This window comes from Hyperolius riggenbachi, chromosome 12 (assembly GCF_040937935.1).
Source record: "Hyperolius riggenbachi isolate aHypRig1 chromosome 12, aHypRig1.pri, whole genome shotgun sequence".
Lineage (NCBI taxonomy): Eukaryota > Metazoa > Chordata > Amphibia > Anura > Hyperoliidae > Hyperolius > Hyperolius riggenbachi.
In genome coordinates, this window is record NC_090657.1 from 67,846,346 (window position 1) to 67,868,342 (window position 21,997).

Genomic DNA, 21,997 nt, shown 5'->3' on the forward strand with positions numbered 1-21,997 from the left:
GATTTTCGCAACTAAGGTCCTTTAACTCTTCCTCTACTGGAAACAATACAAGACTTATATCTGTGCTACTGATGTTCGATTTCTTAGCTGTACTACACATACAATTCATTATATCATAAGTTTATTTTTACTTCAGAATTCCCTTTAACTCGCCACTTGAATAATATTAATTTTGATACACCCTTTCCATCAATCGGGATTTTGTTGGCCTGAGAGGAAGAAAAAAAATCCTAGTGCATCCACTTAATTCTTTTATTGTACAGGATTGTTTATTTACAGAATCAAATAGCACAGATTTTACACTCTTTCCAAAAGGAGACACAATATAATTTGTACGCACATGTGTATATATACCGCAGATCTGTGTGGCCAGGTCACTCTCCACCTGAGTTTGGGTGCCGCCACCAGCCCATGGTTATGATAGACTCACTTCCAACGCTACGAAGAAGACCCAAATATTAACAGTACATTTATCTGTATTGACATAAGGTATTTAAAAAAAGATAGAAAATCCTCTTTTTTTCTGTAATTACATCTCTTGTATGTACAAACAACAGTTCGCTCTACCCTGGTGTGAAGGTGACACTGACGATCATCGGATAAATGGCCGGGATGGATGAAGGATGCGCGATGAGTTCGGAATATTTCTTTGCCTGCCTCTCGGCAGGTTAGCAATTTATTAAAGAAGTTCTCAGGGATTGGTACATTGGTTTTTGGATATTTTAGGGTCATGTGATAAAACTGTCAAAAATATCGCCAATACGGCCCCAAACCCCAAACCCAGCATCAAGGTGGCCAAGAAATGATCAATACTAGCAATAACGTTTATGTGAAGAAATAGGATAGTATTACTGGCCATGTGTCCTTTTCTCCTGCTTGACTTGTAGGGATCAATGAGATGCAAATCATTTGGAGTGAATGCAGGACTATGTAAATTAACCTCCCTGGTGGTATCCATGAGTCAGACCAGTCTTCCTACAGTCGCGGCCAATCTGCGCAAGAGAAGTGCGCCTTCTACGTATCTCTCCGGCAGCTTCTGGAGGGATACGTAAATAGCACACTTTACTTGCGTCAGACTGGCTGTGACTGGAGGAAGTAACGGGACCCGGTACAGAAGACGGATAAGACTGAGGACGGCGGCGTGGGAGCGATCCGAGCGCATGGGGCTGGAGGAAGTCCCAGGTATGTATAAAACTTTTTTTTTCCTCAGCTCTGGTACACTTTAAGTGCCACAGGTGTGGTTAGCTACACTCACCTCTGAGCTTTAGCAAACTTCCATTTTCTTCTCCTCTCCCAAGTACAATAAATCCTTCAGTAACTGTTGATGCATAAGTGAAAAAGTACCTACAGATGAGCCCTCTACTTCCTCTGGGAAAACCCTATAAGAGATGGCTGGCTTAAGCACAGTGAGCTTGGTTTCTGTCCCACCCACTCAATATGCTGAATGAGCTCTTCTCTGTGTGAATGCCCCACTCACAGTGGCAAATATTTTTAACCAGATGGCAGTAGCCAATGATTCTGTAACTCAAAAAAAATTCTATTGTAAATTTACCTTTATTTATTCATGGGCGCATGTGTGTGGATTGTGATTGATGCCCAAAGTTGTGATTTTAAGCGATGGTACGTCAACCACTAACAGAGAGTACCGTGTTCATGGTCAATTGAACAGGTTGACACTGAAAACTGCAAGAAATGTGAAGAGACAAGGGCAACAGAAGATAACTTCTGTGGTCCCTTGTGTGTCCTAATCTTATTCACAATTTACTGAAACTGGCCACTTGGGATTATATAAAACGTAAGTGGACTAAGCATGTCACCCAGTTTGCGTATCTTCCAGTAAACTATGCATGCACTATCCACGCACGCAATGTTTACCATCCTTTTGTGCATTCAAGTCCTCGTTTCTTAAAAGCTGTTGCTTGAGAAGACTAATTTATTCTACAGAAAGTATTTTCAAGGAGAATTTATTGATAAGCATGTGAATGAATTATTTAGATGATTCATTTGTGAGTCTCCGCTTGGCAGGTGGTGATCATGTCTTACCTCTGCCTCTAATGTAAACTAACAAAGGAAGCAAGTGCACAGTTCAGCCGTCCATCTGAAAGAGACCTTATAAGGTTTTTTGATTCAAAATTACAAATCAAATTTTATGATTGATTGAAACTTTTGAAACAGCTGACTAATGTATCACATACTTGTATGTTTTCTCCCCGGTTATGAAAAAAAATAAAATTCTAGAGAAAAAAAATGCATGGATCTATAAATCAAGAGATTGACAAGCTATCCCACACTATTCAATTTTCTGAAAATTTGATCCGAATTTTCTACCACTGTTATAGAAAAAAAATAAGAAATTCGATCACATTTCTTCTTGGAAACAATCTTTTTATCGTATTGGGTGTGGCCACTTTAGGGCCTCTTTTCCACAGGCAGCTGACGGCAGTGAATTCACCACCTGTAAACTTCTCCCCTTCACCGGCTGGGCGCTTGCTTGTGCTGTGCACTGGCAGTGGACAGCCCCCTCCCCCATGAAGTGGTATCTGAGCACAGTGGTTGCCACCCTCAAAGATGACATGAGACTTCTTTTACTGCCTGGTAATGCCATGTGTCAAATGTGGTGTTGCCAAATGCTAAATGGCACTTGAGGCCAGCCAAGTGAGCAGTTCAGCCACCCGTGGAAAAGAGGCCCAGCAGTTCAATTACATGCTTCTCCTGTGACTTGTCCTTGAGGAGTCATTTCAAGAAAATGATTAGTTCATCTCCAGTCAATATTGGTTAACTGATTGGCTTGCGTCATCCCTTACAGAGAAACACCACACATCACCATATGCTGGGAAGGGGTGGATGTGAGTTCACTGATTCAAGTCCTACGTACCTCCATGACCACCTATAAAAAGAACTATTCTTTTCAAAGCAGCAATTATGGACCCTCTGTATCCATTCTGGTGCACTTCTGGGTTTTGAAGGGCTATTGGACTTTGTCCTGGTAGTTAACCAAATACCTCAAAGCTACTTTAAGACCACAATGCACAGTTGTGAGTCTGTGAGAGTAGACACACCCATAGATCTTGAAAGATAATGTCTCATGAAGTTGGTTAAAGGGGTAAGTACACCTTACATCAACAGACTCACAACCACACCACCATATGGAGTTCTTTTAAAATTCCTTCAAAAAAATGGCTTAAATTTACTTCCAACTGAGTAAGACAATGTAACACACACATCACAAAAGACAAACACTGTTGAAACCCTGTTTATCCACTTCAGAGGCCTGGCTGGTGAACGTTAACATCTCAATAACCAGAAGGTGCTCAGTTCTACAGACGCATGAACATCAGAGTCCATCCTGGTGAGCCAGGTCCACATCATCGTGGAGCTTCTGTGATTACTACCAACCAATCGCACATCTCTCTCGTGTTTCCAGACAGTGGATCATTACTCTCATCTTCAGCAGGCTGGTCACTGTCCCTTCACGTTATAAAATGATAAATAATGATTTGTGTTTTTACATCTGCAAAAAATCGATGCTCTGGTGTCCCGTGGAGGCAGATTGTAACCTTCAAGAATAAAGTCCATTTACAGATCCAGTGGTTCATCCTTCTACAGATGAAGCTAGAAAGGGAAACAAAAAAAAGTTAAGTTGATAATAAAATGACTGAAGTAGAAAAGACATTTGAAACACAGACACAGCGGATAAGATTGTAACATACATCAGATCCATACCTCCCAACGTTGGGAGCCAAGAAAAAGGTACACTAAGACCTGCCTCTTCCACACCTTTAGCCATGCCTCAATTTTACATGTGAGGCACCCCCCTATAGACTTCCCTGGTGTATAGTGGGCCCCCCTCTCACCTCTATACAGTTCTCTGGTGTCTAGTGGTTCCCCCCTTACTTGCCTGTATAGCTTCCCCACTTTCTCCCCCATATGGCTAACCTGGTATTCAAGGGCTTCCCCCAATACTGCGTCCCTTTTGTGTAGTTTTTTCCACGTTCCTCCCCAATACAGCTTTCCTGGTGATTTAGTGGTTTCCCCTAATTCCCAATAAAGCTTCTCTCGTGGTCTAGTGGTTCCACCTCCTTCCCAATAAAGCCTCCCTGTTGGTCTAGTGGTTTGACATCTGCTGTGACCGCACAATATGCCAATCCAGCATAAGTGTAAACCTGGCCTAACAGTACATTGCTGTTCAAAAGTTTGTTCTCACTTAGAAATATGATTGTTTTCGATAAGAAAAAGAAAGTTCTTTGCTCAATAAAATGGCATCTAATTGATCATAAACACAGTGCAGACGGTATTAATTTTGTTAAAGGCTCTCATAGCTTGACACAGCAATGTTTCATGAATTATCCATAAAGGTGCACATTATTATTATGAGCCATCAGTCTACCAGGGCTGCTACGGAATGTTGTGTTTGCTAATGCAAGTTTATCATTTTTAAAGAGTTAATTGAAACTACTTTTGAAATTATGTTAGCACCAGCGGTGTTATTATAGGTTCAAAATAGCCCAAACATCTTCCCCCTGATTGTCCTCCGTATACTCCTGCTCTGAGAAAGGGAGGCTATTTCTTTATGAGATGTTGCCAGGAAACTGAAGATCTCATAAAACACTGTGCACTACTCCCATCATAGAGCATTACAAACTAAGCACAATAGAAAGAAGAGCGAGAGGCCTCAAGGCACAACTGAGCAAATTGAATCACAGGGAGCATACACACATACAATTTTAATTAGCCAATATTACCACTTCCTTCTAGTATTAGAGCTTGCCTACATAAAATGTTCATGGTTCAAAATCTGTTGACTCCTATACTACATGGAGGTGGTGAAATTGTCCAGTCAATAGCCAGTCAAAATTGGATGTCTACGATATATGCAATCACACATTTGTACAGGGCCAGTGCAAGCTACAATGGGGCCATGGGCAAAAATTACATGGGGCTCCCTTGACTCCCTCACCTCCCGCTGGGCAAGCCTCCCTAGCCCCTCCCAAAGTGTGAAGAGTGGGAACTCAGGCCCCCTGCAAAGTATGCTGTGCGAAGCACAAGCAATAGTCCTCCATCACTTTACGAGCCTCTGTCTTCCTCCTCTGCCCTGCGACCCCGCCGCATGTGTGTACTGTCATACCATGCTGCTGGGTCAAAGAGCAGAGATGCAGCGTGAGTATGAAGGCGGAGGCACACAGAATGAAGGAAGAATACGCCGGCCAGACTGGTGAGTGCGCTCCACTGCACATACTCTGCAGGAGTCACATTGTGGAGGCCTTGATGGCAGGCAGGGTATCGGCAGCCAGCTCGGAGCCCTAGCCCAGTTTGCCCCCTATGGAAGAGCCAGTCCTGCATTTTTGTGTTATTTGTGAAACAGGATACAGGGTACGGGAAGCATTTTGCAGAAGGAAGACTGCAAGAGCCCTAAAGTAGCTAGCGTTCACACTTATCAACACAAATTTTGCTTTTTTCCCCACATGTCTAATTCAGTGTTCTGGGAGAGATCTTGTGAATACCAATTCATGGAAAAGGTATAGTCCATCATGATATCTACATTATCCTCTTTCTGTGTTTATATAACCCATTAAGTGTCCCCTCCCTCCTCCTTTTGGGAAATATCTTGTCATTTCATGTAAAACGTATGGTCCATCATGCCCATGACGCAAGCTCATGTCTAGGAAATTCAGGATTTGCTCCTGAAGAACTGAACGATACTGTTAAGAGGTTCACGAAAGTATTCTAAACTGATTAGACTGCATGATTAGAATACAATATATGCCTTAATATTTGGGAGGTGTAATATTTATATACATTCTCCCCTTTCCCCTTGTTTCTCTCCCTAATAATTTTGGAAGTATGGGGATTTCTAATACATGGATATGTTCATATTTATGCTACTGATATTGTAAACATTTGTAAAAAGAACTGTGATTATTTTATTGTTCTGTCATCTGTCTTTGTGAATCGATGTGGTTTGTAATAAAACTATTTTTTATGTTTCCCGTTTTTTTTTCAATATAAGTCGATCTGGAGTAGTTGATTTTCCCGATCAGTTTTTATAAAAATTGATTTGTGTTGGATAGATTGTCAATGTCTTACATTTACAGACCCAAGCGATTATTTCAAAGCTTTCAATCATTTTTTTGAGCACATATTTTTAAAATGTCACAATCAATCAGAAAAAGTGTTTGTAGTTACTGCATTATTTCAAAGTAAGTATATGTACTGTATCCCTATTGTTTTGTTTTTCTAATACAAAGACTAATAAATAGAAGAAAAAAAATGATTGTAATTCTTAAATTGAAAAGAAATATAAAAAATTGTATCGAGTGTGGCCACCTATAGTATAATATCCCTACCACAGTCTATGACCAATTCTCGGTGGAATCCATTAAAGGGAACCCAAGAGAGACTTATGGAAGCTGTCATATTTATTTCCTTTTAAACAATACACATTGGCTGGCTGTCCTACTTATCCTCTGCCTCTAAAGGTAGCCATACACTGGTCGATTTGCCATCAGATCCGACCAACAGATAGATCCCTCTCTGATCGAATCTAATCAGAGAGGGATCGTATGGCTGCCCTTAATACTTTTATCCATAGACCCTGAAGAAAGCATGCAGATCAGATGTTTCTGACAAAAATCTGATAAGATTAGATGCATGCTTGTTTCAGGTATGTGATCCAGACACTGCTGACCAGAAGGATGAGCAGGATTGCCAGGCAACTGGTATTGTTTAAAAGGAAATTCACATGTCTGCCCTCCATAAGTCTCTCACCTCGGGTTCCTTTTAATTTGTCATTATGTTTCTGGGATGTGGGAAGGAATTGGAGTGCCTGGAGAAAACCCATACAAACATGGTGAGAACATACAAACGCAACGTAGATAGCCGAGATATAAGCATGGGACTCATTGCTGAAAGGCGGGATTGTTACTTACTGCTCCACTGAAGTGGTACCGGCAATTACCACAGAATAACAGAATCTAATTTGCGCTATTTTTGTGAGCCAATTAACTACAAAAACATCCATGTTTTCTTCATTACAAGGGTATCCAATACTGCAAAACACTCTTCACTTTTCAGGTCTGACAAAAATAAAGCCCCCATCTTCTGCAAAATGAGTCTTCTTTGTTCCGAGATGAACAGCCCATAATGAGTTTTCGTCGTAAATAATTACATTTGGAGGAAAATGAGTATTATTGGTTTTAATGGAAGAAAACAGGCTTTTAGCAAGTAATTGTAGCTTTCCTGTTATTTACAATTAGTACACGCTTTTATGGCCGTCATCTTTCTTCTGAAGCCCTACGTCAAGCAAAACCTGAATTTTGATTTTGGAAAGCATGAAGGAAAGGTTAGAAACTTTCAGATTTGTTATCAGTCTGTGTTGATTTTTGACGGGAACTTTTGAACTTTTTGTCGTGGTGAGACAAGAAGTGGGGTCATCCCTCCAAAATGGACAGAGAGTAATGCCTGGCGCACATATCCAACTTTCACTGGCTAATGATTGGTCCATATTACCACTTCCATGTAGTAGCAGAGCTTACCTACATAATCTGTGGACAGTATTCACAGGGAGGATCTCTGTCAGGTTGTTACTTCCTCTCCTAGTGACACCTTGTGTTCGCACGGAAATACTGGGTGTCACCAGGACTTGAAACCGTATTTTTTTTTAAAACCTAATTTCATAAGATTTCATTGGATAGAGCATAAAAGTAAAATTGCACTTCTTTGCAGGTCTGGAATCAGTATTATCTTTTGTAGAGTATAGACTGCCTAGAAACTCCTCATTTCCCAGTCTCGGTTACGAACCATGTGGAATATCGCTGTTTTACACGCACACTTTACATACTAAAGCATCTTACACAGAATACTTAATAAAATGGCGCCAGCAAAGTCAATAGTAGAATATCGATAACCTAACCCTACTCTCACACAGAACTCACCCCCCTGATGCCTAACACAAACCACCCCCCTACCCCCCACGCAGACACCCTTCCTGATGACTAACCCTAATTCTCCCTCCTCACAAACACCCTACTTTACCTGGTCTAACTTGAACCAACCCCCCACACCTAACCTTAACCCCCCCATGCCTAACCTTAACCACCCCCAATGCCTAACCTTAACCACCCACACCCCATGCCTAACCTTAAACACCACCCCCACGCCTAACCTTAACCACCAAGCCCCACGTCTAACCTTAACTACCACTCTCCCCCCGGCCACCGATTGCTACAAAAAAAAATCAAAAAAGTAATTTTTGTTGGGCACTACCATAGGTGCCCATTGAAATAGTGGCATTGAGGGGTCATTTGGGCACCCCCTCAATACAGCTATTTCAATGGGCACCTATGGTGGTGCCCAAACTTCCACCGCTAGTGGGCACCCAAGTGTCCTGTTACCTCTTGCACATGAACAAGGGACCAGGGCTCAATCGCTTGGGCGACAGTTTGGGGCTACGTTCCATAAATACACATTGCGAGCCTGCATACTAGTGGTGCGTTCTGTTGCTATGGAGTTGGAGAGATAAATAGGATAACGCAGTGCAGGGGGCCCCATGACAGTTTTGCCTGAGGTGGATTAAAATTACTGGCCACAATGTGGTGGGTGTGATGGAGGTCCCATGATAGTTTTGCTTGGTGACCATTTTATATGCTTTTGAACAGAAGGATTTGACTAGGGACGAGGTTCCAAATTCCACGGCATTCAAATTCCCATTGGAAATAGTCCACGGTGGAAATAGGTATGCGAAAATCGGTATGCAGAAAATGTAATAACGCGCAATACCGCATTACCAAGAATCTGAAATTTTAGGTTAATCACAAGACTCGGAATTATTGGACCAATCAGTGAATCAGTATTTTTCTGCGGTAATCTAAATACTGCAGAATTTTTAGGCTAAAGACTTGGACGTATTGTGCGAATCAGAGAATGCAGAAGTGTACCGAGTTTGCCAATTGCCAATTGGAGGATTGCGCATAATATCGTACAGCCACACATTTGTTTTCTTTTTTACAGTCAACTAACTTGAAACAAAAATAACATTCTGCGGAAATCGGAAATTCCAATTTACGTAGAATTTTGCAGAAATTAGAAAAGTTCTTCTTGGAATGTGTAATTTTGTTGGAATTGGAAGTTTTTATTTCCGACCATCCCTAGATTTGATTCCCAAAGAGGGATTGTTCCTCTGAAAAAAAGGGCATTTGAAAGCTATGGGTTTATCAGGCCACAGCCTGGAATGATAACTGTAGCGAGTTTATAGACAAGCACTTGGGTTCATCATCAGGACTGTCCTCTGCACGAGTTCCGCAGTCCTGCTCTTAGCTGGTGTGGCTGAAGGCACCTTGATCGAGTAGAAGAAAAGCAAACATATGTTTCATACCAGGTCATCTGTGCAGTCATCCTGTGCCAGGTCCTCTCCATCATCCCCATTCAGAGGCTCATCTGTGACCGTGTCACCAGCTTCTGATGTGCTGTCATCCTGTGAGAATTCACTCCGGCTGCAGTCAGACTTCTTCCTTGATGCTAGGGCTGACATGAAGGGGGAAGATATCAAAGAATGGTCACATCGCTGGAAACTGAAACTAAATTCCAATCTCAGTAGTAAAAATTTTACATTAGTGTATAGACAGTATGTTTAGTTTGAGGAAGGACGTGCCAACATATATATAAAAACCTTAAAAACAGTTTAAAAATCGAGGAGGGGTGGTTACGTACCTCCTCCAAAGTAACAGGCATATCATTTAAAAAAACGAATTTTCACACAGGGCAACATATTTCACAGGACAAGCCAGCTTCTTCACACTTAGGCAGACCAAGAAATTGTTCTCCGAACTGACTGCCACATGAGTTTTCTGTTCAGAAGTCTCATTTAAAAAGCTGGACTGTTGTTAAGGACGGCCCAAAAAGTTTGCAAATGGAGTTGAAATAAACTGGGATGGGAACTGCAGAGACAGCATAGAACTCACTACTCAGTCTTCCTGCCACAGGCCTGGGGAAGCAAATTAAAGGGCACCTGAAGTGACATGATGATTCAAGCATGTGTAGACACTAATATATGACCTGAAGAAGTAGGTTTGTCAAGTGAAATGCGTTGTCCTGTGTGTCAAAATAAACTTTTTAAATGATATGCTTGTTTCTTTGGGGGAGGTAAACAACCACCCCTCCTCCATTTTTTAACAGTTTTTTATACAGTATATGTTGGCGCCTCCTACCTCAAACTACTGACACCCTCCTTGGCGGTGGTTGGAGGGTATATTTTGTATCTTTTCCCTTCCCTCTTGGAGGCTGACAACACCTACCATATTTCCCCCCAAAAGGTACATTAGAGCTTTTTTTTCAGGGGATGTCTTATTTTTTCATGAACAATCATGTACACTTATTCTGAACAAAAAATAAAAAAATAAAATCTATATTTATTCAAACATAGTCATGTCATCACATTCTGGATCATCATATCGTCATAGCTCTAACCCTTACCTCCATCATAAATTTCTCATAGTTCACTTTTTCCATGTATAACAATCTACATTTACCAAAAGTCTGACACTTGCCAACCCTTTTTGTTTTGGGTCTCGTGGGATCTTATGCGATTCTATTGGTTTGCTTTCCTTGATCAGAAATATAGTAAGCCTCACTGATAAGCAAATTACAGCCCAAAAAGTTTTACTGGCAGAATACAACTTCTGAGGGCAGGGGAGAGATAGAAAAAGGTCAATGGTTCATGTATTTTAATTCTACACTACATACACTAACCTGTGATTGGCTTCTGTTCATCTGTTATCTGCTCCAGTCTTCCTAGTAGAGCATCAATGTTGGTTTTGATCTGTGTGAGCTCTGATTTGATGGTCTGAATCTCATTGGTTCGTACTACAAAAGAAAATAGACAGCACATGTTTAGATTACTATTGACATTTAACAGACTTTTGTGTTCATTCACAAATGTTACTTATTTTTCACCCTAACTGTGAGGAGTGCTAATGCATGAGATAAACAAGTGCAGAGAGATAATGAATGAGATAAATAGATAAGGAGACCTAAACTATGAGTTACAGTGGGATGCAAAAGTTTGGGCAACCTTGTTAATCGTCATGATTTTCCTGTATAAATCCGTGGTTGTTACAATAAAAAAATGTCAGTTAAATATGTTATATAGGAGACACACACAGTGATATATGAGAAGAGAAATGAAGTTTAATGAATTTTACATAAAGTGTGCAATAATTGTTTAAACAAAATTAGGCAGGTGTATACATTTGGGCACTTTTGTCCTTTTATTGATTGCAAAAGCTTTAGAACTAATTATTGGAGGAACTCAAATTGGCTTGGTAAGCTCAGTGACCCCTGACCTACATACACAGATTCATCCAATTATGAGAAAGAGTATTTAGGGGGGTTAATTGTAAGTTTCCCTCCTCTTTTAATTTTCTCTGAAGAGTATCAACATGTTGGTCTCAAAACAACTCTCAAATGACCTGAAGACAAAGATTGTTTACAATCATGGTTTAGGGGAAGGATACAGAAAGCTGTCTCAGAGATTTCAGCTCTCTGTTTCCACAGTTAGAAACATATTGAGGAAATGGAAGACCACAGGCTCAGTTCAAGTTAAGGCTCGAAGTGGAAGACCAAGAAAAATTTCGGATAGACAGAAGCGACGAATGGTGATAACAGTCAGAGTCAACCCACAGACCAGCACCAAAGACCTACATCATCTTGCTGCAGATGGAGTCACTGTGCATCGTTCAACCATTCGGCGCACTTTACACAAGGAGATGCTGTATGCGAGAGTGATGCAGAGGAAGCCTTTTCTTTGCCCACAGCACAAACAGAGATGCTTGAGGTATGCTAAAGCTCATTTGGACAAGCCAGCTTCATTTTGGAATAAGGTGCTTTGGACTGCTGAAACTAAAATTGAGTTATTTGGGCATAATAAGGGGCGTTTTGCATGGAGGAAAAACAACACAGCATTCCAAGAAAAACACCTGCTATCTACAGTAAAATATGGTGGTGGTTCCATCATGCTGTGGGGCTGTGTGGCCAGTGCAGGGACTGGGAATCTTGGCAAAGTTGAGGTACGCATGGATTCCACTCAGTTTCAGCAGATTCTGGAGACCAATGTCCAGGAATCAGTGACAAAGCTGAATCTGCGCTGGGGCTTGATCTTTCACCAAGACAACAACCCTAAACACTGTTCAAAATCCACTAAGGCATTCATGCAGAGGAACAAGTACAACGTTCTGGATTGACCATCTCAGTCCCCAGACCTGAATATTATTGAAAATCTGTGGTGTGAGTTAAAGAGAGCTGGCCATGCTTGGAAGCCATCAAACCTGAATGAACTAGAGATGTTTTGTAAAGAGGAATAGTCCAAAATAACTTCAACCAGAATCCAGATTCTCATTGGAACCTACAGGAAGCGTTTTGAGGCTGTAATTTCTGCAAAAGTAGGATATACTAAATATTGATTTCATTTCTTTTTTGTGGTGCCCAAATTTATGCACCTGCCCAATTTTATTTAAACAATTATTGCACACTTTCTGTAAATCCAATAAACTTAATTTCACTTCTCAAAAATCACTGTGTTTGTCTCCTATTGATATACTTAAAGGAGTCATCAGGGAAAACTTAATAAAATAAGTGCTACTTACCGGGGGCTTCCTCCAGCCCCAAGCTCCCAGCATGTCCCTCGCCGCAGCTCTCCCCGCAGCCGTTCGCCGCAGCCCCGTCCCGATCCCCGGCGATGACGTCAGGGCGACCTCCAGGTCGGCCTGTGCTGCGCCTGCGCGAGCGGCGCTGTCAGTCACCTCCACGTGGGCCGGAGCGGACTGCGCACGTGCAATAGTTCTGAACTCTGGAAGGGGTGATTTTCTATAGAAAGGAGTTTCTGCTGTACAAACAAAAGGTGAGTTTGGAATCAGGCTTGTGAGAGAAACTTTGATATAGCTTTGATTCAGTGGACTTTCTGTGTTAAGGCATATTTTAAAAACTGGGTGCCTTAACAAAGAGGATATTGCTGGTGGTCTCTTCAGATGTTTAACTGCACTCCATGAGGTATAAACCATGCAAACAACTTCAGGTAAGCCTGCTTGCTTGCAGGCTTTTTATCGAGGGGGGGGGGGGGGGACAAGCAACAGCTGCCTTGAGAGCCAAGATGGCCAGAAATGGCCCTGGCTATCTGCACTGGATTTTTGGAAATGCCACAAAGGCCCGGGCCTTAGGTGGCTGCAGCCCAAGGGAGCATCTGAACATGAAAGAGGGTTTGCTACATATAAAAGAGGAGGCTGAAAATGAAGGGCAACTCATGAAAAATGGAAATTGATGCCCAAGGAAGCTGTTCATGAAAGAGAGGGACTGCACTATGTGGATGTTAAACATGAAAGAGGAGGCTGCACGTGGAATGGAAGGGGTGCGGCTGCACATAAAAGGGGAGCCCCAACATACTTGGCCTAGAGGCACACAAAATATAAATTCAGCCTTGCTGGCTATGCTTTTTGGTCTCTTTTAGTCTCCTATTCTTCCCTAGTGGTTCTGGATCACCATGAGCTAGCTGGGTAATTATTCTTCAGTTTTTGACACGCCCTCATAGATTCTCAGTGTAGAGACTAGTTGCAGCATCACTGCAGGCTTAAAAGTGGTAGAATATGTAAGAAGCTGATTTTCTAAACAATTTTTTTAAGTACTGAAAATCCAAAATATTTCTTATTGAAACATACAGCAATTTTTGAAAATGTGCAAATGTTAAAGAGGAACTTTAACGAAAAGAGGAAAAAAAAAGAAATCAATACATCGCAAAGTGAGAAGTTAAAAATAGAGAGATCAAGAAATGATTCATATTCACCATGTAATTTATTCATATTGCTTAATCCACAACCAGCCTGCACGTCATCATCTTTACTACTGGCAGACATGATAAAAAACAGACAGCACCAACTGCTATTATCTATAACCACACCCCCTAACAATGTGATAGGCTAAAACATTTTTTTACACCTTATGCACAGAGGGAGATACTGGTTGCTTGGCAGTTGGAAACAGCTGTTATTTCCCACAATGCAACAAGGTTCACAGACAGGAAACTATCAAGAACATGGTCATGACATCACACCGTGGGAGGAGTTTCACCACAATATCAGCCAAACAAATACCCCTTATGATGCATTCAAGAAAAAGGTAAAGATTTCTTGTGGGAAAAGGGGTTTCAGATACTGACTGGGATGAGGTAGGTTCAATCCTTGTATACAGTTCTTCTTTAGAAACTACACAGACGGCAAGTTTTAAGATGGGCATCAAGAATAGGGTTTTGCTTCTATGCACACTTACATCTTAATTTGGCTGCATTTCCTGTGATGGCTGCTGATCTGGCCAGTAGCTTGACTGGAATAGTTGACTTCACTCGTCGTACGAGAGGGACTGTCACCCGTGGACGTTTTACAGGAACTGCCCGAGGAGCCGGTGACACTCTTCCACGGTACTCAAACAGCCTGTTCAGAATGAGAGAAGCACAGTTCAGTTAACTGGAATATTCCTTAAAACTTTTCATGTTTTTTTTCTACACAAAGTTTAATTAAGTTAAATCCAAGAGAAAACAAAACAAAACAGGTAATCAGAAATATCAACAAACAAAACGTCAAAAGGGTAAAGATCAAAATGCACAATAACACAGTAGCTGAGCGGTGAAAATACATAAGAATAGCACACCCACTTATGCTGGACACATCAATCAAAAACAGGAACAAGACATTCCTACTAAATGACAAAAAAAAAAAACCAGCCTTAAAGTGTAGTTAAAAGTGAAATTAACTAAATTAGGACAGGTAATGTATAAATGCTCACATGGGGGGAACATTTATACTTTATGGGGAACAGCGCGGAAGTTTTGTCGCATTCTTTGCTCATCCCGCAATCGCTCGCAATTACTGCCATGCACTTGATCGACGACGGCAGTACGACATCTTGCAGCATGACTGATCGAAACATGTGACCAATTTTGGCCTAAAATTGGTTGCATCGTCAATCGGGCATGCTTTTGGCAGCTCTGACTTTCATCTGATTCGATAATAGTGATCGAGTCGGATGGTCGAACGGCCATCAAGTCGAGTACCGTATGGCCACCTCAATAGCCATAGACCCCAAACAAGCACGCAGATCAGATATTTGACTGAAGTCTGACTGGATTTGCCACATGCTTGTCTATTTATTTCAACTGATAATGGGCCAATACATACATCAGATGTGTGCTAAGCATTTAAAAAACAAAAATCCACTGTACTTTCACAAGCAATAAAAATTAAATAACACAATAGTGACAGTAGAAAATTACCACAGGCAGATGATTAAATAAGTGGACAGCATATCATACATTTTTTTACAATTTGATACATAAACAATGGGTACAGTGAAATCTAATTCTGATCAAACCTTAAATTGTTTTACAATTGCATAGGGATCCATCCCCAGGCATGTGCTCAGTTGCTGTTTTATTTGTATAAAATTAGGTTTCTGTAACTAAAAACCCTGTATTCTGATCAGAAGCACTGAATTCCATGAAGCAGTTTTTAGGCTCTGTGGTTGCAGCTGCTTCTGACTGAACCCTTCATTGCATCATCCCTACTCCCTGGACTGCATGTGGGAAAGCACAGACTTATATTTCTGTGAATATTGCAGGCTGAAACACATAAGCCTTAATTCAATTCACCTTTTCGCCTAAGTTTTAACCTTGAAGACCATTTTTCATCTTTAATTTAAGATGACTTTTCAGCCTTCTGCAATTGAAAGAGTACCAAATAGTAGGTAGCATTCAAGGTGGTGACAATGGGGTTACTTCACAAAGCTTACTTATTTTTCACCTTAAAGTGAATCCGAGATGAACTTTTACACATTGCATAATTGGGTTCCTTTCATATTGTTTATAGGGCATTCTTCAAGCCAAATACTTTTTTGTTTTTGTTTTAATACTGTAATTTCCTATAAACTAAACAAGCCACGCCCACCGGTTTTCAGAGAGCCAAGGCACTTTCAGACAGTAGCAAGGGCTCATGGGAGCTCAGTCTGGGCAGGAGGAGGGAGAGGTATTACTAGCCAGAGATTTCAGAGGCAGAGGGGAGGAGGGAGGAGGAGGAGGGGGGATTAGGTTTTTTGCTCAAGATGCAGATAAGCTTGCCTCTGTGTAATGTTTACAAACAACATGGCTGCTGTCATTGTATCACAGAAAGAAATAATCATATTCTATTAAAGCTGTTTGCAGCTAGATGTGTTGTGTAAACTATCTAAACTTTAGATAAGATATATAGACAAGTTACTTGTTATAGTTAGTTTTTCATCTCGGATCCGCTTTAACTGTAAGGAGAGCTAATGCATGAGATAAACAGATGAGGAGAGATAAATCATGAGTTAATTCAAATAAGGAGAGATAAAGTCTTTTAATGAGAGATGAATTGTGAGTTAATAAGTAAGGTGAGAAAATTCAATAAAGATTTGTGAATCAGCCCCAATGTGTGTTAATATCCTCTGCCTGACTAAAGATTCAGGTTCTGGTCCCGAAGAATTCAGAATGAGGTTTCAAATTCGAACAATTTGAAAACATCAACACTTCTTGGGACTGTACATACACACATTTTTCTCATCATGTCTCAAAAAGACCTTGTAGTTTTTAAGAAAATCTATTTTAAAAATGCAAAGGAAAAATGGTTTACAAACTGTCATTTTTCTGAGTTTAAATTTTTTCTTTGCATTTTTAAAATCGATTTTCTCAAAAACTACAAGGTAACAATAGGATGTACGAGGGCTTTGCTATTAACCACTAAAATCAGCAAGAAATTATGTGAAAATTACCATAATTACGAATGGACTAATACGAAATCAACTGAATGTTCAAATCGTAATTACCTATGGGCGTATTTGCAAAAATGAACGCAAAATTTCAGGGCAATCGTAATTAGCTAATCAATTAGCCAATCATCACTACTTGTAATTTGCTATACATTTTTGATAATCATGTTACATTTGCTGTAAATACTATGTAGACCAATTCTTTATTATGTACCAATGTTGATATTTTTGTATACTTTTTTTTGTGCATCATCATATTAATGTACCCCATGCTTGTTTCCTACTCTGTACGGTGCCATGGAATATGTTGGTGCTTTATAAATCCATAATCATTGATTTACCCGCCCTTTCGATTGTAAGCCTTCGGCAGGCCCCTCCCTCCTTGTGTTTTCTACCTGATCGTGCATGCTACTCACAGAATAACGTAGTCTTGAATTACTCCAGTGTATAATCTGGCATTGTGTTGTCCAAGGCAGGGCTCTTTTCCACTAGCAATCGCTAGTGTAAACGCAAGCGAATGCAATTTTTCATCAATTCTGTAGATGCGATTGAGATTTTGCATCTATCTTTTACATTGAAGCACAATCGCAGGTAAAACTGCTCCAAGAAGCGATTGCAATTCATATAAAATCAAATTGCAGAAATGGAAAATACTTTCCGGATTCCTATTTTAAATTAGCAACCCTAGTGATTAAAAAATTGCTGGTGTTTTGCGTTTTGAATCCAGTCACCCTTATTATCATTGTCTGCAACCTTATTTTATATCCAGCGCTGCGTAATATGTTATCGCTTTATAAATCCAATAAATAGTAATACTGCAGATTTTGCATTGTGGGGACGTCATTGTATTTGTAGCCAGCAGGGGGAGCTGTAACTCCACGGCGTTACAAGTGACGCACTCATTCATCTGTATACGCTGCCCTTGGTTTCATTCACTTAGGCATGCTTTTTATTTTAATATTATTTTTAAACAAAAGCGATTTGTGATCTCCGTGTGCCCTCATCAAAATAATTGTACGGGAAAAAAATAAATGATTTTGCTCTCTGACCCGCGGCGCTAAGGATCGATACCACAGAAATCCCAAGAGTTACCACAGAAATCCCTGAAGTTACTCCCTCTTTTCCCATGATCCACAGCTCCTGTGTGAATCTGTCACCTCGTGTGACTAAAGGAGCAGTGAGGTGATTTTCTGTGAAAATCTAATAATAGTAGTAGTCAGACAAGACAGCTGACTGCTCTAGTCTTCGCATACGTTGAAATGATGGTCCTCGCCCTGTAGATGTGCTCGCCCTGTAGATGTGTAACGTTGTCTAATGGTGCCCTTTAATGAAAGATTCGAAAATATGATCAATTTGTTAAATTGGAAAAAAACGATTGGAAATGATCTTTTGTGACATACATAACAAACGTTGCATGCATGATAACCGATGATACCTCATGAGCTGTGAATTAGGATAGTAAGACAAATATTATTTATTGGGGCCAGGGTGAATAGTTACTGACAACAAATATTCAATATATTACTTTCTTTGAGTCTCATTTATTCAGCACAGACGGGGAGTGCCTGATGCCGGATATATGTTTGTGCCGGTTACTTGAGAAGTCAACCAACCGGCAGCCTGGCGGTATGGACGAGCTCAGCTCGTCCATCACCGCCGGAGGCTGCCGCTCAGGCCCTGCTGGGCCGATTTTCATCAAATAAAGTTCAGCACACGCAGCCGGCACTTTGCCAGCCGCGTGTTCTGCCTGATCGCCGCCGCTCTGCGGCGATCCGCCGCGAGCAGCGGCGAAAGAGGGTCCCCCCAGCCGCCTGAGCCCAGCGTAGCCGGAACAAAAAGTTCCGGCCAGCGCTAAGGGCTGGATCGGAGGCGGCTGACGTCAGGACGTCGGCTGACGTCCATGACGTCACTCCGCTCGTCGCTATGGCGACGATCTAAGCAAAACAAGGAAGGCCGCTCATTGCGGCCTTCCTTGTTTATTCTGGGCGCCGGAGGCAATCGGAAGAACGCCTCCGGAGCGCCCTCTAGTGGGCTTTCATGCAGCCAACTTTCAGTTGGCTGCATGAAATAGTTTTTTTTTTATTTAAAAAAAACCCTCCCGCAGCTGCCCTGGCGATCTTAATAGAACGCCAGGGTGGTTAAACACTAACCTCCCCCCGATGACAGGCAAAGTGGTGCGCAGCAGTGTCAATCTCTTACGAATCCTCCGAGCGCCGGTCTGCTTCAGTCTTGTTGCTCCCAGCGGCTTTCCATCTTTCTCCGTATATGACCCCCCGATGCCGGTCAGGTGGAACGCCGAAGAGCCATATGAGGATGCTGCTGGAAGGAGTGAAGAAGACCGGCACCTGGAGGATTCATGAGTAGCTACTGCTGTGCACAACTGGTCAAATGTAGGAAGGAACGACCCCATTCTCCCCCGCCAGGCATGCCGGATGGTTGAGACTGCCGGATGTCTGAGTTATAATAATGATAACAATCCTAACATTTGTATAGCACCTTTCTCCTGTTGGACACAAAGCGCTCCAGAGCTGCAGCCACTAATGTTACTTACTAGTAACTAGTGTTAGGAAGTCTTGCCCAAGCTTATTGAATAGGTACTATAACTCTAGCCAGGATTCAAAGCCTAGTCTCCCATGTCAAAGGCAGAGCCCTTAACCAGTACACTACTGGATAGAGTTCTGTTAACTGGGACTTTACTGTGTTGATATAATAAATTATTTTGGTCATTGGTTAGATTTGAAAAGGTCTCAAAAAAAAAAAGATATCTGTCGCAGCACTGTACAGAGTATAGGTAGTCCCCGACTACGAATGCCTGACTTAAGAACCACTCATCTACCTGGCCGTTCCGGAAGTGGCTTCGGGGCAGGCCTTTAGAAGATAACGGAGGGGTACTATTTCATTCATGCTTCATAGGGATCTTAGATTAGGCAGGATAATACAGTGTTCATAGCCGTATCACTTTTCAAGAGGCGGTCATAATACTGAAACCAAAACCTGTATTGCTAAATCATTCCTCATTTGGGCCTTATGAATATTGTAGTGTACTATGGTTAAAGGATACCATGGCAGAAAGGGTTATTAAAAACGGGGAGCAGGCATGTATTAGATGCAGTCCTCATGCCCACCGCTCCCCCGTTTTCCTCCGTCCCCCTCCTTGTTACTCTAAATATCTGCTGCAGCTCAGTCCAGGTCGCCGAAGTTGGGCAGTAGTGCCAAGGTGTGTGCGGCCAGGTACTCTGCGCGTACTCACAATGATGTAATTGTGCCATTGTGCCCTCTTAGGTTTGAATGGTAAGAGAGCATGACTTTTACAGTCACTGTGCCTCCCTTTAGGAGCTATTGGGGTGTAGGAAGTTATGAGATGTGGCGCTGAGCATTGTGGGAGTAGGTGGAGCTGACCTTTCACTTACCCTCCCTCTAGTGCAGTTCTATGGAAGGAGGAGTGGCCCAGTAGACAGAGTGGAGTAAGCTGGAGTGGTGCGTGGAAGGATGTTGAGGACTTCCATAAGTGAGTATGGGCAGGTTTGGAAAATGGCAGGATGGCTGAGTTTTGTTTGTGTTAGAAAAGCTGTGGCAGGAGGTGGGATTAAAAAAAAATAAGTTAGAGCTGGGATTTAACTTCTAAAAGTGTCCAAAGCTAAGTTCACAGTTGGGTGTTGCGGTGCATTTAACCTCCTTGGCGGTTATCCCGAGCTCAGCTCGGGGTAACCTGCAGCGGAGGATTCCTCAGGCCCTGCTGGGCCGATTTACATAATTTTTTTTGTATACACGCAGCTAGCACTTTGCTAGCTGCGTGTCACTTACAATCGCCGCTGCTCCGCGCCGATTCGCCGCTACCCGCCGCATCAGAGGGTGCCACTACCCCCAGGAGACCCGTGCGCTGCCTGGCCAATCAGGGCCAGGCAGCGCTGAGGGGTGGATCGGGACTCCCTCTGACGTCATCGCGCCTGTCGCCGTGGCGACGGGGGAAGCCCTCATGGAAATCCAGTTCAGAACGGGATTTCCGGATGGGCATATGCACCGGCGGCGATCGGCGCATACAAGGGGACCCCGCAGGGAGGGGGGAAGCATGTAGCTAGCGCTAGGCTAGCTACATGCTAAAAAAAAAAAATGCAAAAATACACCCTCCCTGCCATGCGCAGCACATTTTTAGAACGGCAGGGAGGTTAACTGCTTGCCGACCGTGTCACGCCGATGGGCATGACCGCGGCGGAAACCCCAGGACCGCCTAACGTCGATCGGCGTAAAGTCCTGGGGATTCAGTTTGCTGGAGATTGCGCGCAGGCTGTGCGCGCATCTCCTACATGGTAGGCGGAGCTCCGCCTTCAGTCTGCCAATGGCGATCGGCACTCGGAGACTGTTAGACGGCGAAACGTCATCTTAATACCATGTACAGCGCTGCCTGCGATCTACAGAAGCGCTGTACCGGGGACAGCATTGTGACACAGCTGTCCCCTCCTAAGTCTCGTCTGACGCCTATGACAGCTGATCACAGGGATTGGCTGGCGGGGAGAGGGGGGGGGGGAAGTCGGAGGGCGAATAACTAAATCTAAAAAAAAGGTAAATGTATTAAAAAAACAAACAAATAAATAAACAAACATTTGGGGGGCGATCTGACATCACCAACAGAGAGCTCTGTTGGTGGCGAGAAAAGGGAGGGGGGGGTGATCACTTGTATGCTGTGTTGATCAGCACTGCAGCTTGGCCTTAAAGCTGCAGTGGCCCATTTAAAAAAAATGGCCTGGTCTTTAGGGGGGTAAAGCTTGTTGCCCTGAAGAGGTTAAATAAACTGTATCACAGTGCAGTAGTAAGCCTATGTGACCTTCAGAGTGCATCCGATGCGATCCAATGCTATCCAATGGTCTGCAGTACCCAAACGCATGCATTAACAGTGGCGGTGAAGCATACTTTTTATTGACTGCATGCTTCACTGTCTGTGACACAAAGCTGGCATAACACGCAATGTGACTTTTCTGTTCCATTGCATTGTGTTCCTGTTTTTATAGGGAATGCAACGCAGTTCTCACTGTGAACCTAGACTCATTTTATGCGCAACCACTAATTCATTCCAGTGATCATTTTAGAGTATACTTTGCTTTTCCATAATTGGGACTGTACACACACATACACACATTTATCTCATCATGTTACATGTCACTTCAGGCACCCTTTAAGGCTGGGT

General features: G+C 42.3%; 1 protein-coding gene across 6 annotated transcripts in view; it reads right to left on the reverse strand.

The window, feature by feature from the left end:
* Positions 1 to 238: 238 nt before the first annotated feature.
* The window catches only part of RALY (RALY heterogeneous nuclear ribonucleoprotein), a 226,402-nt gene continuing 204,643 nt past the window's right edge, over positions 239 to 21,997 (reverse strand). For all 6 annotated transcript variants that reach the window (XM_068262268.1, XM_068262269.1, XM_068262267.1 and 3 more), the window contains 4 exons: positions 14,308 to 14,468; positions 10,744 to 10,857; positions 9,371 to 9,519; positions 239 to 3,612 (listed from right to left, as the gene is read on the reverse strand). In XM_068262268.1, coding sequence (XP_068118369.1) covers positions 3,601 to 3,612; positions 9,371 to 9,519; positions 10,744 to 10,857; positions 14,308 to 14,468 — 436 coding nt within the window. In that variant the 3' untranslated portion in view covers positions 239 to 3,600. The remainder of the gene's footprint in view (positions 3,613 to 9,370; positions 9,520 to 10,743; positions 10,858 to 14,307; positions 14,469 to 21,997) is intronic.